General features: G+C 35.1%; 1 protein-coding gene across 6 annotated transcripts in view; it reads left to right on the top strand.

Moving 5' to 3' along the window:
• Positions 1-16856, top strand: part of STAM (signal transducing adaptor molecule) — an 81135-nt gene that overhangs the window by 40110 nt on the left and 24169 nt on the right. For 3 of the 6 annotated variants that reach the window (XM_072825658.1, XM_072825654.1, XM_072825657.1), the window contains 5 exons: positions 4338-4413; positions 4495-4590; positions 6228-6374; positions 13906-13996; positions 16191-16383. In XM_072825658.1, coding sequence (XP_072681759.1) covers positions 4363-4413; positions 4495-4590; positions 6228-6374; positions 13906-13996; positions 16191-16383 — 578 coding nt within the window. In that variant the 5' untranslated portion in view covers positions 4338-4362. Of the gene's footprint in view, positions 1-4337; positions 4414-4494; positions 4591-6227; positions 6378-13905; positions 13997-16190; positions 16384-16856 lie in introns of all 6 variants that reach the window. The other 3 variants (XM_072825656.1, XM_072825653.1, XM_072825655.1) reach the window with 1 other exon arrangement.

Genomic DNA, 16856 nt, shown 5'->3' with positions numbered 1-16856 from the left:
TCTAAATACTAAGTATTGTACAACAGTGAAAAGTAGTGTTTTTCCATACTTAGCTTGTTGACTTTTTATTCAGCATTGACCTTGTTCAAGGCATTATTTTAGGCAGCATTCAGAATGAAAATGTTTACCTTTAGTCACTGGTGAGCAGCATCAGCTAAATAATTCCTGTTTTTGTTTCCTCAAATTTCACTTGAGAACATAATTATGTACCATGGGTGGTAAGGAGTAGGGAGCCAAGGGTGAGCAGTGTAGCCCTGGATCCCATCTTCAGGAACTCTTTTTTTTTTTTTTTTTTTTAAGATTTTATTTATTTATTCATGAGAGACACACTGAGAGAGCAAGGCAGAGAGAAGCAGGCTCCATGCAGGGAGCCTGATGTGGGACCCGATCCCGGGTCTCCAGGATGACGCCCTGGGCTGCAGGTGGCACTAAACCGCTGTGCCACTGGGGCTGCCCATTCGGGAACTCTTAAGATGAGGAGATAAACAGTTAAGGCAATTTTATTAAAATTTTATTTAAAAAAAAAAAAGATGAAAAGCAAACCCAAACAATTGTAAATAATACAGTAGTGTTTAAAGCTAACAGCTGTCAGCACACTTTGTTATAGGTGATTCTAATTATCTATTGCTACATAACAAACCAATGTAAGACTTAGTGGCTTAAATGAGCATTTATTACCATCTTCATGGTTCTGTGGGTTAACAGCTGGGTACTTTTTGTTTGAGGTCTCTCATGAACTTGCAGTTACCTAACAGCTGGGACTGGAGTCCTCTGAAGCCCTGATTGGGTTGGATGTTCTTATATGGCTGGCAGTCAACTGGGATCTCAACTGGAGCTCTCAGTTGAAATAGTTGCCAAGGCTTATGTGTGGTATGAGTTTCTTACAGAGTAGTAGTACCTGGGATCCCAGAGGGAGCAGCCTAAGAATAAGTGTTCTAAGAGTTGTAGGTTGTATTATACATAGCTTTTTTTTTTTTTTAAGATTTTATTTATTTATGTATTTGAGGGAGAGAAAGAGAGCAAGCATGAGGGGCAAGGGTAGGGGGCAGAGGGAGAGTGAGAAGCAGACTCCCTGCTGAGCAGGGAGCCCAATGTGGGGCTCAGTCACAGGACCCGGGGATCACTACCCAAGCTGAAGGCAGAAGCTTAACCGACTGAGCCCCTACATAGCTTTTTGTGAACTATACATTTCAGATTATCACTTTCACTACATTCTGTGGATCAAGCGTGTCACTGGGGTCAGCCCACATTTAAGAGGAAGATTATTAAACTGTACCTCTTTATGGGAAGTGGTAAGGTCACTTTGTAGAAAAGCATGTGGAAAAGGAGTTATTGTGGTTATCTTTGGAATACATAACTTGCCACAGAGGTCTGGTCTGTAAATATTGAATGACAGCTTTGACCTAGATAATAAAACAATGAATATATCATTAGAACAAAACAGTGGATCCTTAGTAAACAAAATAGTTCCAGTTTTGATACTTGAGATACACAGTCATTAGGAACTTGAATGGCAAAATGTGGTGTGAGGGTCCTTTACTACTATCATCTAACATTTGTTTATGACTTTTACATAGAAAATTGTTATTATGTGTTGAAAGAGTTCTACCCATTTGTAAATATTTGTAAATAAGAACAGAACAGTTAACATGTCATAAAGATTTAGGTAGTCATAAAGATTTAGTTTCATGGTGACCTTTCATGGTTTTGTTTTATATACATGACTTGGTAAAACTTATGAAAATTCATAAAAGCAAAAGTGAAGATGACAGTATAATGTTAGTTAATGAAAGCATTATCAGCAGTTATTTGCTACCTGTTGAATATTTTTTTCACAGTGTAATTTGTAATTTACATGGAGATGGTGATTCAGTGTGACGGTTTTGGTGACCAAACTGGTTTAATCATAGGGTCAGTATCCTTTAGCACTGATAGAAATGTAAGGTACTATATGTAGAGGGCTCTTGCTTTCTGGGTACTTTTTTCCAATAAGATGAATGAGCAAGAATAAAAAGTTTTATTAATCACTGTTAGATCAAAGAAGTGACTGTTGATAAAATTTGTTTAAAGAATATATGCTTTTCAGAATTGCCTTAAGAGCTTCAAGTTCTGCAGCTCTGTTTTCTTTTTTTTTATTTATAAATTTTTTTTAAAATTTATTTATTTGTGATAGTCACAGAGAGAGAGAGAGAGAGAGAGAGAGAGAGAGAGAGAGAGAGGCAGAGACACAGGCAGAGGGAGAAGCAGGCTCCATGCACCGGGAGCCCGATGTGGGATCCGATCCCGGGTCTCCAGGATCGTGCAGCTCTGTTTTCTGTGGGAAACTGGAAAAGTGTGAATTGCAAAAGAAAGCACAGTAGCATGGCTCTGTGGTATTTGTGTCTGAAGGTTAAGAAGGGTTCACGCCTTAATTTTTATTTACCTTTGAGCATGAAGTAGCTTAAGTTTAGTAGTTGTAACTTCACATGGTAACCAAATGACTGAGTGGTATGGTGGGAGACAAGTAGAGTAGAGAGGATTTGATAGAAAAGAGGCCCCTCTTAAAGCTCTACTTTCTTTGAAACCCATAGTAGTTTGTTGAGGTGGATTGAAATAATACCTATGGATAATGAAACTGAATTTGATGCTTTATTTCACCAGAACTGACATATGCCAAGGCAGCTGTGTACATTCCTAAAAAGTCTGTCTTGTGGCTGGTCTATTTGAGAAAAAGTCATTAGAAGCCACAGTCACGTGAAAGTATAAGTATCCCCTGCTTCTGGAAGTTTTGTATTATGCCACTTCGCTCTCATGGAAGGACCTACATTAGTACCTGTTTACCTTAACTAAAAGAGATTTGAAGGGTATTTTCACTGTATAAAAAAAGGCCAGAAGTGAAAATGGCGTTCAGTTTTTCTTTGCGCTGTTTTAGAGATAGCACACCCCTGTAGCAGCAAAAGTAGTGCCTCCCAGCTCTATTCTGAGGAGCTACACTCAGCATCTCAGCATCAAGCCACCATAGTTTTGAACTATGTCTGTGAGCATCTGCTTTATTTTGACTTACTTTGTGCATCCATTAGTAAGACGTGTCCTAAGGTATCAGAAAAGCCTAAGAGAAGTTATGTTTGGGGTCTGGGAATGCTAAAAACATTTTCTTTATGAATTAGTGGTAATTGCTTCTTCCCTTTAGGCTTACACAAGTAGCAGTAATAGTAATAACAAGTAACTAAATCTGTGGAACACTTATGTGTTTAGGTTCTCAAAAAATATTTCTTTTAAGATTTTATTCATTCATTCATGAATGACACACAGAGAGAGGCAGAGACATAGGCAGAGGGAGAAGCAGTCTTCCCACAGGAGCCAGATGCAGGACTTGATTCCAGGACGTCGGGATCACAATCTGAGCAAAGGCAGACGCTCAACAACTGAAGTTACATTGAATTAACTCCTTATGGCTTGTTTTTAGCTTGTTTTAGGATGGATTTAGAGTAGTCTTTTGGGATAGGTTAGTCCCAGTACTAAGGCCTAAACTCCGTGTATCCAGTGAATGCTCTAGATTATTTAGCAAGGACTCTCCATTTTGATATGAACTCTGACAACTGTGTGAGCTTTGGGAACTCTTTGAGTATATAGTTTGCAGTCATTTTTTGTCCAGCCTTATGAAGGTTTTAATCTATGCATGTGTGGCATTGGTAGACCTAAGTGGACTCTATGTAGGTATCCAGAACTATTTCTTCATGTAGCTCCTTTTACTCTGTCTTATGAATTTTAGCTTCCTCAGCCTCCCTGAATTCTGATTTCTGTCCTTTCAACTCAGTGAAATCATCATCATTCTCTTCTTGGGATCACCTCTACACAGATATCCAGAAACTGCCTTTAGGCAGAAAGCCTGTACTGATAGCTGGAAAGTGCTTCTGAATGAAAAGTTGGGGCTTAGTAGTTAATAATTTCTTCTTAGAGATCATTCAGCACTGCCTGTGACCTAATGTCACAGGGACCTGAGTGTATATTTTAAATATATTTTTCCAGTTTTCTCATTTGTAGCAGGAGTATAGGTCTAATTCAGTTTATTCCATCATAACTAGAAGTGGAAGTTTGGGTCTATCATTTCATTTTCAGAACTTTTTCACCTATAAGTAGTGTGAAATGACTAATCTATGATTGCTAAGGAAGAGAGCCTGTTAATTTTGTTTGAAAAATTTAAAGGAACTTCTTAGTGTACAGTTCAGTTGTGTCATTAATAGAAATTAGGCCTCTCTACTATAGTCTACCTTTTGTATAGGAGTCTGTTGCCTATTACAGTTAAGAGGGGAAAAGCCTGGGTATACTACTGATTGATTGTTATATTTATTTTTCAGACCTAAAGATTGTCTTCGATCTATTATGAGGAGAGTGAACCATAAAGATCCTCATGTTGCTATGCAAGCTCTGACTGTAAGTGATTTCATTTTAAGTTTTACCACAAAGTAAACTGCTAAAATTGAGACATTTTAACTTGTGATATTCTACTTTTAGCTTCTAGGAGCATGTGTATCAAATTGTGGCAAAATTTTTCATTTAGAAGTATGTTCAAGAGATTTTGCTAGTGAAGTAAGCAACGTATTAAACAAGGTAAGGAACATTATTTTTAGATATGAATGAACACAATTGTCTTCCTGTATTTCATTGTTCAGTTTTTCACATTTTAAATCACAAATGACTGGTCTGTACTTTATTTTTTTTAAAAATCCTTCCTAGGCTGTGTCTATCCAATATGTAAGTAAGGTAAATGCTATTTTGCTGAAGAGACTACAAGTTTATATAGTTAGAGAATTATTTTTGCTGTTTTAACCAGATTAGAGTATATTTAATCTGTTTTATCATTCTTTTCATCTAATAAGAAAATACATGTATTTCTCTATCTGATTAAATAATACCAGTCTATTTTAGTCACAGTTTTTGTAACCTTTTGTGTAGCCACGGAGGTATTTTCCCAATGTGAGCTGTTCAGAAATACTGCCAAAGTATGACACTATTTTCATTGTGATACAAGAAAGGCCACTATCTCACCATGACAGGATTTTAATGTTATGCTTTTCATTTAACTGGATGTGCAATAAAGAGTTCCATTTATGAAAAAAAAAGAATTCCATTTATGCAATTCAAGGAATTAAAAGAATTTAAGTTTCTAAGTAACGTGAGTTTTTCCAGTAAAAATTTATGCATTGTGAAGGTAATTATTTCTGACTCTTTTGGGAGGAGGAGAGAGGATGGGATATTATATAATCAGGAAAAATTTTAAGATGTTAAGAGGGAAAATACCTCGTGTTTTTGGGGAAAAAATGTTTCTCTCTAGGTTTTAATAGAAAACAGTCCAGAAATGAGATAAAAGTTTATTTAAATAATTTTTTACAGAATTTCTGTACTTTGTTTTCGAGTATGATTATGTGTTCTTTTCCTTTTTTGCTTTATTCAATTATATTTAGGTATTTTCCACTAATTAATAACTATTCCTTTAATGTCCTGAATGTCCATCAAAATGTATGACTGTTTATGAAGAGATTTTAGTATATAGTGTTTTCTGTAATTAAATTGAAGATGAGATATTCGAACTTGTAGTTAGTAGCATGAACAACTATTTTGAAAAGCAAACAGCTACATATAAGAGAAAGGATTTCTTTATTTTCCAATATTTTATAGTGAACATATTGATTTTATACTTGAGGGAGAGATGTTATTTTGAAGAAATGAAGTTTCTAGAAATACTGACATATAGTGGACCACAAACCAGGTCTCAGATAATTAGATAACTTGGAAAAAATACACAGGCATAGTTTTAAAAGTCAGGGATTAGGAATAAAGGAACTGTCTTTTTTTTTTCTTTTTCCAACTGTTTCTTTTTTTTTTTTTTTTGTCTGCAAAATAACCAAAACAAAACAGACTACTTTTGTCTTCTTGATGTACAAAGCTCACTTAGTTGCAAAATACTCTAAAAAGTTCCATCACTCTGACGTCCAAAATAAGTTAATACATACTTAATGTTTACTTTGACATAAGGTATGTATGTTGATATCATCTATTGTTTCATAGTGTGACAAAACTTATTTATGGTAATCCACTCTGTTTTCTTATTGTATCATCTATAGCTAGGGGTAATTTGTGATTTAAAAAATATCTTCCGCACTTTATAATTTTTATATTTAATGTATCTTGTGTTAAAACATTAGCCAGGAAATTAGTAGTTTTTATTAAATTTTTTCTTTTTTCAGGGTCATCCTAAAGTCTGTGAAAAATTAAAGGCTCTTATGGTTGAATGGACAGATGAATTTAAGAATGATCCACAGCTTAGTCTAATATCGGCAATGATTAAGAACCTTAAGGAACAAGGAGTTACGTTTCCAGCTATTGGTTCTCAGGTATTTTGTAAAGTTGCATGTGTCTTTAATGTAGCCACATTTATATGAATTTTTCTTTCCCCCTCAAACCCAGGTAGTTTTTACTACTGCAAAGGATTTTTTAAAATAATCTTTTAATAATTTTTGTTAATAATCAGTGGTGCCGGAAAAATACAGGGGGAATATTAATGTGTTCTAACTTCTACCTTCCCACACTTTCTCCTTCCTTGGAAATAAATTAGATTAGCATTTTACAATTTAAGATTTTTTTTTAAAGATTTTATATATTTATTGACACAGAGAGAGGGGCAGAGACACAGAGGGAGAAGCAGGCTCCATGAAGGGAGCCTGATGTGGGACTCGATCCTAGGTCTCCAGGATCACACCCCAGGCTGCAGGCAGCGCCAAACCGCTGCGCCACTGGGGCTGCCCCAATTTAAGATTTTTTAGAGTTTTTAATAACATAGACAAAATTGCTTTATATGATATTAGGTGGTACTGACAATCTTGTTAAATAGGCTTCATGCTTTAATTTTGTCTACAAAGAATGACAGCTTAAAAATCAGGATATCCTTAAAATTTAAGGATGAGTATAGAGGTTCTTTTTATTATGCAATTTAAGAATACTTGTATTAGAAATGAGAAGGAGATAAGGGAGTCAAGAGGAGAGAAGCACAAAAAGCCTCTTTTCCCTTAATAAGAGCTGACTGGTTTGTAAAGATGATTGAGTGAAAGGCTTAAATTTCCTTTCTGCCCCTTCCTCCTCCAATTTATGTGTAATGGGATCAATTTCTAATTTACGTATTAAAGGAAAAATTGAAGGGTGTCTCATTTTTTTTTCTATTCTGGGTAACCATCCTTTGGGATCTCCTGCTAATCTAGGGGACTTAAAATGTGTGGTAATTTATTATACTGCCTTTCCCTACTCCATTATTGGGACAGAATATCACAAGTGGTGTGAAAGCACGCACAGAAAACTCTTTTTAGATTTCTTCCCCAGAGCACTCTTTTAGTTTATCTGAATATTCTTGAAGTGTGAAGATCCAAAAGTATGTTTGAGAGATGAAGGAAGGAAAGGATATTTTTCTTCTTACTTGAAGAAATTTGGCTTATGAATGGTTTTACAATGATGAAATATATCTTTAAGAAGTATTTATTCATAATTTGTAGCTGGCTTTTTACTACTCTCAGAATAATTTCTAAAATCTGTATAATTAAGGAATAATTTTATGCAGAAAAATCTTCTAATGAATTCCTTGACAAAAGAGGCATTGTTTATTTATCAAAGGGTAGACTCGCAGAAAATGAGGAAGTATATTAATCATAAAGATGATTAATGAGATTGTAGTTTCTGTGCCCTGAAAAGCTTTTCTAGAGCTTATTACTTCATCATCATCACATGAAAGTTTGTTAAAAATGCAGCATCTTGGGTGCCACTCTAGACCTATGGATTCATTATCTCTATTTTAACAAGCTCCCTGGATAATTCTGTGTGCACATTTAAGTTTGAGACATGCTGCTTTTGAGTACAACTCTCACTGCAGGTGAAAACTGCTTTTCAGGCCACAAAGGGATTTGTTCTAGTTAGAGAAGGAAGGAGAACTAATGACCCATGTGATATGTAGCTTTGTTTGGTTAACCTAGAATCTCAGATAGTTGTGTGAACAGCTTTAGGGATTCTCTAATCTACTGCCCTCATTTTACAGATGAGGAAACAGACCCAGAATGGTTAAGTGACTTCCCCAGGGCCACAGCTCGTAATTGACAGAGCTGGAACTAGAACACAGGCCTCCTGACTCTCAGTCCAGTGTTCTTTCCACTACACGATCCTGCCTTCCGTTTGATATAGAGGTTAGTGGATATGTGTCTGTCCGGACTAGGCTTCAAAGGACAAGAAGTGGAGTGAACACTGGCAAGAGCATTTATTTATTGACTGGTACAGAAGTTAGGTTACTCTCCTGTTCAAGAGGTTCAGGACACACATCAGCGATAGTAAAGAGTTACTTTTTTTCATCTGGTATGTTCTAAAGTATATGAAAGCTAATTTTGTTGTAGTTATTATCTTCAGCCACAAGAAATACATAAAATGCATATAAAGTAAAATATGATGAGGTAGAACGGTGATTTAAAAAAATAATATCTGATAGTTTATCATTGAAAACCATGTTTGTGAAGAACTTCATATTTAATGAAAAATGTATCTTGGGGATCCCTCGGTGGCAGTTTGGCGCCTGCCTTTGGCCCAGGGCGCGATCCTGGAGACCCGGGATCGAATCCCACATCGGGCTCCCGGTGTATGGAGCCTGCTTCACCCTCTGCCTATGTCTCTGCTTCTCTCTCTCTCTCTCTCTCTCTCTCTGTGTGTGACTATCATAAATAAATAAAAATTTTAAAAAAATTTTAAAAAAATGTATCTTGTAGGATCATCACAAGTACCTCTAGATTTTAAACTCAGTTGCATAATCATTATTCATCTTGATCAGGCTAGATCTTTGTCAGCATACTTAAGAGAAGCCTCCAAAAGTAAAGGGAATTTTTAAAGTACATTTTTTCATCTAAGTACAGAAGAAAATAATACAAAAATATTAAGAAAAGTCATACTTAGTTAACTCATTCTGCTGCAGTTCTTGTAGCCCTAACTTGTGACATAGAGATAAAAGAAATGCTAGCACCGTGACTGTATTTGACTGACTACTAGTGTATGTATTGTTGCTGCACTTAGAACCCAGTAATAGGAAGGAATTTTAAAGAGTGCAGTTCAGGAATATAGGATAATATACTTATTTCTGCACTTTCTTCTCTTTTTTATTGAATTTTGACATAAAATATTTTATTAGTTTTAGGTGTACAACATAATGATTCAGTGTTTATGTACATTATGAAATGGTCACTTTAATAAGTCTAGTTATCTGCTACGATAGAGAGTTGTTAGAGTATTATTGATTCTCTGTGCTGTACATTATATCCCTCCATCTTAATTATTTTATAATTGGAAGATTGTATCTTTTTTTCCCTTTCTTTTTAAATAATAAATTAATTTTTTATTGGTGTTCAATTTACCAACATACAGAATAACACCCAGTGCTCATCCCGTCAAGTGCCCCCCTCAGTGCCCGTCACGCATTCACTCCCACCCCCCGCCATCCTCCCCTTCCACCACCCCTAGTTCGTTTCCCAGAGTTAGGAGTCTTTATGTTCTGTCTCCCTTTCTGATATTTCCCACACATTTCTTCTCCTTTCCCTTATATTCCCTTTCACTATTATTTATATTCCCCAAATGAATGAGAACATATAATGTTTGTCCTTCTCCGATTGACTTACTTCACTCAGCATAATACCCTCCAGTTCCATCCACGTTGAAGCAAATGGTGGGTATTTGTTGTTTCTAATGGCTGAGTAATATTCCATTGTATACGTAAACCACATTGGAAGATTGTATTTTTTAATCCCCTTCACCTGTTTTGTCCATCACCTTCACCTGCCTATTGTTTGGTAGCCTTCAGTTTCTTTTCTGTATCTGAGTCTGTTTCTGTTTTGCTTTTTATATTCCATATAATACATGAAATCATACCATATGTTTTTCTCTACTTATTTCACTTAGCATTATACCCTCTGGGTCTATACATGTTGCAAATGGCAAGATTTTATTTTTTTATTATGGCTCAGTAATTGTGTGTGTGTGTGTGTTTGTGCGCGCGCGCTTGCTTCTGCGCGCATGTACACGTATACCACATCTTCTTTATCCATTCCTCTATGGGAGGACACTTAGGTTGCTTCCAGTCTTGGTTTTTGTACTGCAGTGAGCACAGGCGTGCATATGTCTTTTTTTTTAGAATTGGTGTGTTTTTTTGTCTTTGGATTAGGAACCTAGAAGTTTTTCAGATAAAAACGAGAATTGCTAAATTTTATGATTGTTGTATTTTTAATTTGTTGAGGAAGAACCTACATACTCTTTTCCATAGTGGCTTTACCGGTTTACACTCCCACCAACAATGCAGGGGTTCCTTTTTCTCCACATCCTTGCCAACACTTATAATTTATTTTTTATACTAGCTATTCTGTCAGATGTGAAGTGATTGTCTCATTGTGGTCCTGATTTGTATTTCCCTAATTGTTAGTGAATATCTCTTCATGTATGTCATCAGTATGTCTCTTTTGAGAAATGTCTATTTAGGTCCTCTCTCTATTTTAGATTGTATTTTTTTTTTTTAAATACGGAGTTATATGAGTTCTTTAATATTTTTTGGATGTTAACCTCTTATCTGATATATCATTTATGAATATTTTCTCCTATTCAGTAGGTTGCCATTTTGTTTTATTCATATTTCCCTTTGCTGTGCAAAAGCTTCTTAGTTTGTTGTAGTTTCATTTGTTTATTTTTCCTTTTGTTGTCCCTGCCTGAGGAGATAGATCCAAAAAAATATAAGACCGATGTCAGGGATCCCTGGGTGGCGCAGCCTGCCTTTGGCCCAGGGCGCGATCCTGGAGACCCAGGATCAAATCCCACGTCGGGCTCCTGGTGCATGGAGCCTGCTCTCCCTCTGCCTATGTCTCTGCCTCTCTCTCTCTCTCTGTGTGACTATAATAAATAGATAGATAGATAGATAGATAGGTAGATAGGTAGATAAATTAAATAAACAAACCGATGTCAGAGAGCTTAACTACCTGTTTTCTTCTAGGAGTAGTATGGTTTCAGTCTTACATTTAAGACTTGAATCCATTTTGAGTTTATTTTTGTATGTGGTACAATAAAGTGGCCCAGTTTCATTCTTTTGCATGTAGCTGTCCAGTTTTGTCAACATTATTTGTTGAAGAAACTCATTTTCCTATTGTATATCTCTACTTTCTTTGTCATAGATTAATTGACCACAAGTATTATTTTATTTCTGGATTGTCTTTTATGTTCCATTGACCTGTGTTTCTGTTTTTGTGCTGGTACCATACTGTTTTGGTTATATTATAACTTCATAGTATATTTTGAAATCTAGGAGTGTGATATTCCCAGCTTTGTTTTTCTTGCTCAAGATTTTTTTGACTCTCTGGCATCTTTTGTAGTTCCATACAAATTTTAGAATTCTTTGTTTTAGTTCTGTGAAAAATATAATTAATATTTTGATGTGGATTACATTGAATCTGTAGATGTTTTGGGTAGTATGGACATCTTAGTAATATTCTTCCAATTCATAAGTTTGACATATTTCATTTATTTGGGTCATCTTCATTTGTTTTCATTATTGTCTTATAGTTTTCAGGGTACAGGTCTTTCACTTTCCCGGCTAAATTTATTACTAGGCATTTTATTCATTTTGATGGGGATTGTAAATGGGATTGTTTTCTTAATTTCTCTTTCTGATTGTCATTAGTGTATAGAAGTGCAGCAGATTTCTGTGTATTAATTTTGTGTTCTTCAGTTTTCCTGGATTAATGTATTAGTTCTGATAGTTTTTCAGAGGAGTCTTTAGGATTTTCTATATATAGTACCATGTCATCTGCACATAGTGACAGTTTACTTCCATTACGATTTGGTTGTCCTTTTCTTTCTTTTTTGGCTTAGTACAGTGTGCTTTACTGATGGTACAAGGTAGGCTCTCTAAGCCTCTTTTCTTCTTCATGGTGTCTAGGATGAAAACTTTGTTGAGGATGGGAGATTCTCCACATGTTGGGAGATGAGCTGGAGCAAGGACTCCATAGCAGTTGAGGGCTTCTCTCTCCTCTTGTGCTCTAGCAGGAGCTGATATTCCTTGAAGGTCATGTGGACCATAAGGTGGACCGCCCAGTTGCTTTGGCCAAATTCGTTTTCGTAACAGGAAATGAGCTTGACAGAGTGGTCATTGGTGGCAATGCTGGCCCCAACGTTGAATTGGAAGAATAGGTGTCACTGTTAAAATGGCAGGAAACAACCTGGTCCTCAGTGCAGCCCAGCATGCCCTTGAGGGGCTTTTCTCCCCATGAAGTAGTCCCTCTAACATTTCTTTTCTTTTATTTATTTTTTTAAAGGTTTTTACTCCTTTTTTTTTTTTAAGATTTATTTATTTATTTATGATAGACATAGAGAGGCAGAGACACAGGCAGAGAGAGAAGCAGGCTCCATGCTGGGAGCCTGATGTGGGACTTGATCCCGGGACTCCAGGATCGCGCCCTGGACCAAAGGCAGGCGCTAAACCACTGAGCCACCCAGGAATCCCCCCCTAACATTTCTTGTGAAACCCTTTTAGTAGTGATGAACTCCTGTAGCTTTTGCTTATTTGGGAATTCTTTATCATTTCTTCAGTTCTGAATGACAGTGATAAGTGCTTTGTGTATTCATTTGACAATATAAAATATACTAATGTAGATATACATTATAATGTATTACAATATTATAATGTAGATATACTGTATTTTACTATAATTTTGACTATTTTATCTTTTATTTACTCAATAATTATTTCTTGATTGCTCACAATCCATATTTAGGCACATATATTCTCAGGAAACATAGAGCACGGTTAGGGAGATAGATATAAGCAGATAATTTTAATAGAAGTTGAGATGTATTGACTCTTACTTTGTGCCAGGCATTGTTCTATGTGCTGTGCATGTGTTAATTTGAATACTTTGGAATTCCAATTTTGTTGTCGTTCTTGGTTGATTTGGGTATTCTGATAAACATTTGTAACTGTTCACAGCCTATATATATATTTGAACCAGGTAGATTTAGGTTTTGAACCCATGTTTGCCTGACTCCACCATTTACATTCTTAACTACCCAGAGCATACCTTTTACCTTGTTAAAAATACTATCAGAGGAACACAGAGGAGGGAGTACTTCATTTAGGGGTTTAGGAATGCTTCATTGAGAAAGTGATTATTTTAGCTGTTGACTAAAACTATTTAGCTGTTGAGTTAAAACTCAATAGGGAAAAATGTGGACAGAGTTACAGGAGCCAAAGGGGAGGACATTATTAAGCGTCAGAGATATGAAAAGTGAGTGTGTGTGCGCTCGCTAGCAGTTACTGGTAACTGAACTATATTGTCAGAATTAACTATTTGTATTTTAGTTTATAAAATAGTGTAATTTTATGAATATTATATCATTGTATATAAGTCTCTACTCCTAAAGATACCATCCTGCCTCTTAATCTGCAAGAAAGCAATAAAATATAACTGGTGAATAGATGGTTTAAATTTAAAAACTTTGTTTTTAAAATAGTATTGCCTTCCCTTTCCCAAGATCTCTGGGAAAGAGTCTCTCTCCCTTTTTCTGGTTTTAGGATTTTTCTAACAATTTTTAAATCTCCCCTAGTCTGTCTTCTTTTGTTTGTCTTCTTTCAGCTTCCTATCTTTACACAAATTTAAGAGAGTGCGATTAGGCTCTTCATCCTCAGTGTCCAGGTCTTTTCTCTCCAGTTCGAACTCTTCTCCTTTCAGAGTGGAGACTGCTCCGTTTGGATTATCTTCTGCTTTAAAAATCTAGTAGATTGATTAAGAAAGCTCTTGAAAGTTCTTAGATTAAGGAAGTAGGAAAATTTGAGAACAGTCTTCAAATATTGTGTTCCTTTCTTTGTGTTAGGCTGCAGATCAAGCAAAAGCAAGCCCAGCATTGGTTGCCAAAGATCCTGGTACTGTGGCTAACAAAAAAGAAGAAGAAGACTTAGCAAAAGGTATGTTTTTAAGTCCCCGATGTTGGAAAGGTGGGAAGGAAATGGGTCCCTTACTTAATATTTGTTTACTGAGATATTTAAAAATAAAAGACATAGGACTTTATAAGCTAACCTTGAAATCTGCTTTGTGCCCCTCTTTGGTGTCAGTTGATACTCTTCTAAGACAACTAGTATTCATATGTCCTTTAAGTCTATGGGCAATACTGTTTTTATTACACTCTGTCTCTATAAACAATACTAAATACTTTTATGCATCCACCACATTTTTTCTGTCAGTAGTTATACCATCTGTAGTTTATTTTTATGCAACAGTATGTCTACGATCATAATAAAACATATAAATCGAATTCATTTATTTCAGCCATTATATAATATTCCATTGTACTGATAAATATATATTATAGTTTATCTGTCCGGCTACTGATGGATGTTTGGGTTTTTTGGTTGGTTTGTTTTTTTTATTACTATAGTAAGTGGGCTGCGTTGAGTATTCTTGTACATATTTTCTTGTGATGTTTGGGTTTTTTGGTTGGTTTGTTTTTTTATTACTATAGTAAGTGGGCTGCATTGAGTATTCTTGTACATATTTTCTTTTGTGTGTGTGTGTTTTGTGTGACTGCAACTGATATTTTTGGCTTATGGGGGAAGTACATCTTCAACTTTGCAAAATAGTTTTATTCTTTCTTTTGCCATTAGCAGTACATGAAAGTAGTTATTGTATTTTTTATCTCCTGAAAACATTTGATATTGTCAGAATTTAATATTTGTGATTCTGATAGGTTGGAAATAATGTCCATTTATCTTGACTTTTATCCCCTTGCTTACTAGTGAGGCTGGTCCTCTTTTGTATGTTCATTAGCTATACTGATGATGTCTCTTACTGAGGTTTTTTGTGTGTGTGTGGCTTTTTAAGATAATGATATGTAGAAAGTCTTAATTTTGGATGTTAAACTTTTGCCTGTTATTTCTATTATAGATACCTGCTCTTGATTTTTGGCTTTTATTTTGACTTTGATAATGGTATATTTTATCAAATGAAATTTTAAAATTTTAATCTAGTCAAATATTTGCTTATTATGATTTTTGCTTTTTTTTGTATCTTATTTTTCCTTAACCCCAAATCTTAAAAGGTACTTTCCTGTATTTCCTTATGATAGTTTTAAAGTTTTCTTTGTCCTATAGGTCTTTTATCAATGTAGAACAGAGATGGAAGGGATGAAGGGGTCATGGTTTGAGTTGAAAGTTGGGTAATCAGTGCAGATTACATTGCAGAGCCTGAGTGACATATGATGATAGCCTTTACTAGGGGAAGAGTGGAAGGGATAGACACATTTGAGGGGTGCCTGGGTGCCTCAGCCAGTCAGTCAAGTGTCTGGTTCTTGATTTTGACTCAGGTCATGATCTCAGACTTGTGAGATCTAGACCCACCTGGGGCTCCCCGCTAGGCGTGGACCCTGCTTAAGATTCTCTCCCCCTCTCCGTCTGTCCCCTTCCCCCCACCATAAGAAAAACACACATTTGAAATTTCTCTGGGGGAATTTGTCACGTGAAACTTCATTAGAGTTATTTCCAAATCCACTTATTAGACTAATTACATAAGATTTAACTTTGGAGCCAAGTGCAGGTTCTTGGATAATACCTTTGATACCCTGATTTAGTAAGTCTTCCTTGAGATTTGGGACTCTTGACTTCTCAATTGACTTTAGCATTTTGGAAACAGAAGCTATAAAAATATATTGAAAAGATGAAAGAAAATAAAAATATCTAACTAAATAAAAAAAGTGGATTTAAGAGATTATATCTTTTTATTACCCAGAATAATTTAAATTTTTATCCATTCAGTAAAAGTAGTCATTATGTGGGGCACCTGGCTGGCTCAGTTGGTAGAGCATGCAACTCTTGATCTTGGAATTATGAGTTCAAGCTCCATGTTGGGTGCAGAGATTACATAAAAAAATAAACTCTTAAAAAACTAGTCATTATGCTGTTCAACTTTTTTATAGTTTATTCTTTAAACTTTCAGTTGTGAATGAATAAAATTGATGAAATTATTTTCGTTCAGTGTGTCAAGATATGTCCTACTTCCCAGCTCCACATTTAAAAGAATATATTTTACCTTCAGATACCTTTTTGTACTTCTTTGGATCGTTGGATATATTAACATTTTGGGTCTTTTTAACTCATTATTTTCCAGCTATTGAGTTATCCTTGAAGGAGCAAAGGCAACAGTCAACCACCCTTTCTACTTTGTACCCAAGCACATCTAATCTTTTAACTAACCACCAACACGAAGGTCGAAAAGTTCGTGCTATATATGACTTTGAAGCTGCTGAAGATAATGAACTTACTTTTAAAGCTGGAGAAATTATTACAGTTCTTGATGACAGGTGATGGATAATATCAAATTGATATTAAGTTGACGTTCATATGAAAATATATAACATTACTTCTGTGTTTCATATTATTCCTGTTGATTGCCATTATCAAAGGTAATAAGAAAAAATATTGATGTAAATATTTCCTGTGTGTGATAGTTGGTTGCTCTGTTTGTGTCATATTGCCTAGATTCTTACTTTGTAGTTTAATTTTTTTTCTCATCTTTTCTTTAAATAGTTTTTATTTTTTTGGAGATCTAGTTTATTCATTTTTTTTGTTCCATCTAATAATATAGATTATTTAAATTAGTAAGGTTAAGATTTTATTTTATTTTTTTTTTAAGGTTAAGATTTTAGATAATATACCACATATGTATTTGTATTTATGTAATATGTGATAAATACATAATATATTGAACTTATTTATTCACAAAAAATAGCATAATAGTATATCTGTGTGGGACAAATTCATTTTACATGGCATT

Source organism: Canis lupus, chromosome 5 (genome assembly GCF_048164855.1).
Source record: "Canis lupus baileyi chromosome 5, mCanLup2.hap1, whole genome shotgun sequence".
NCBI lineage: Eukaryota > Metazoa > Chordata > Mammalia > Carnivora > Canidae > Canis > Canis lupus.
This window is presented reverse-complemented; position numbering and strand designations above follow the sequence as displayed.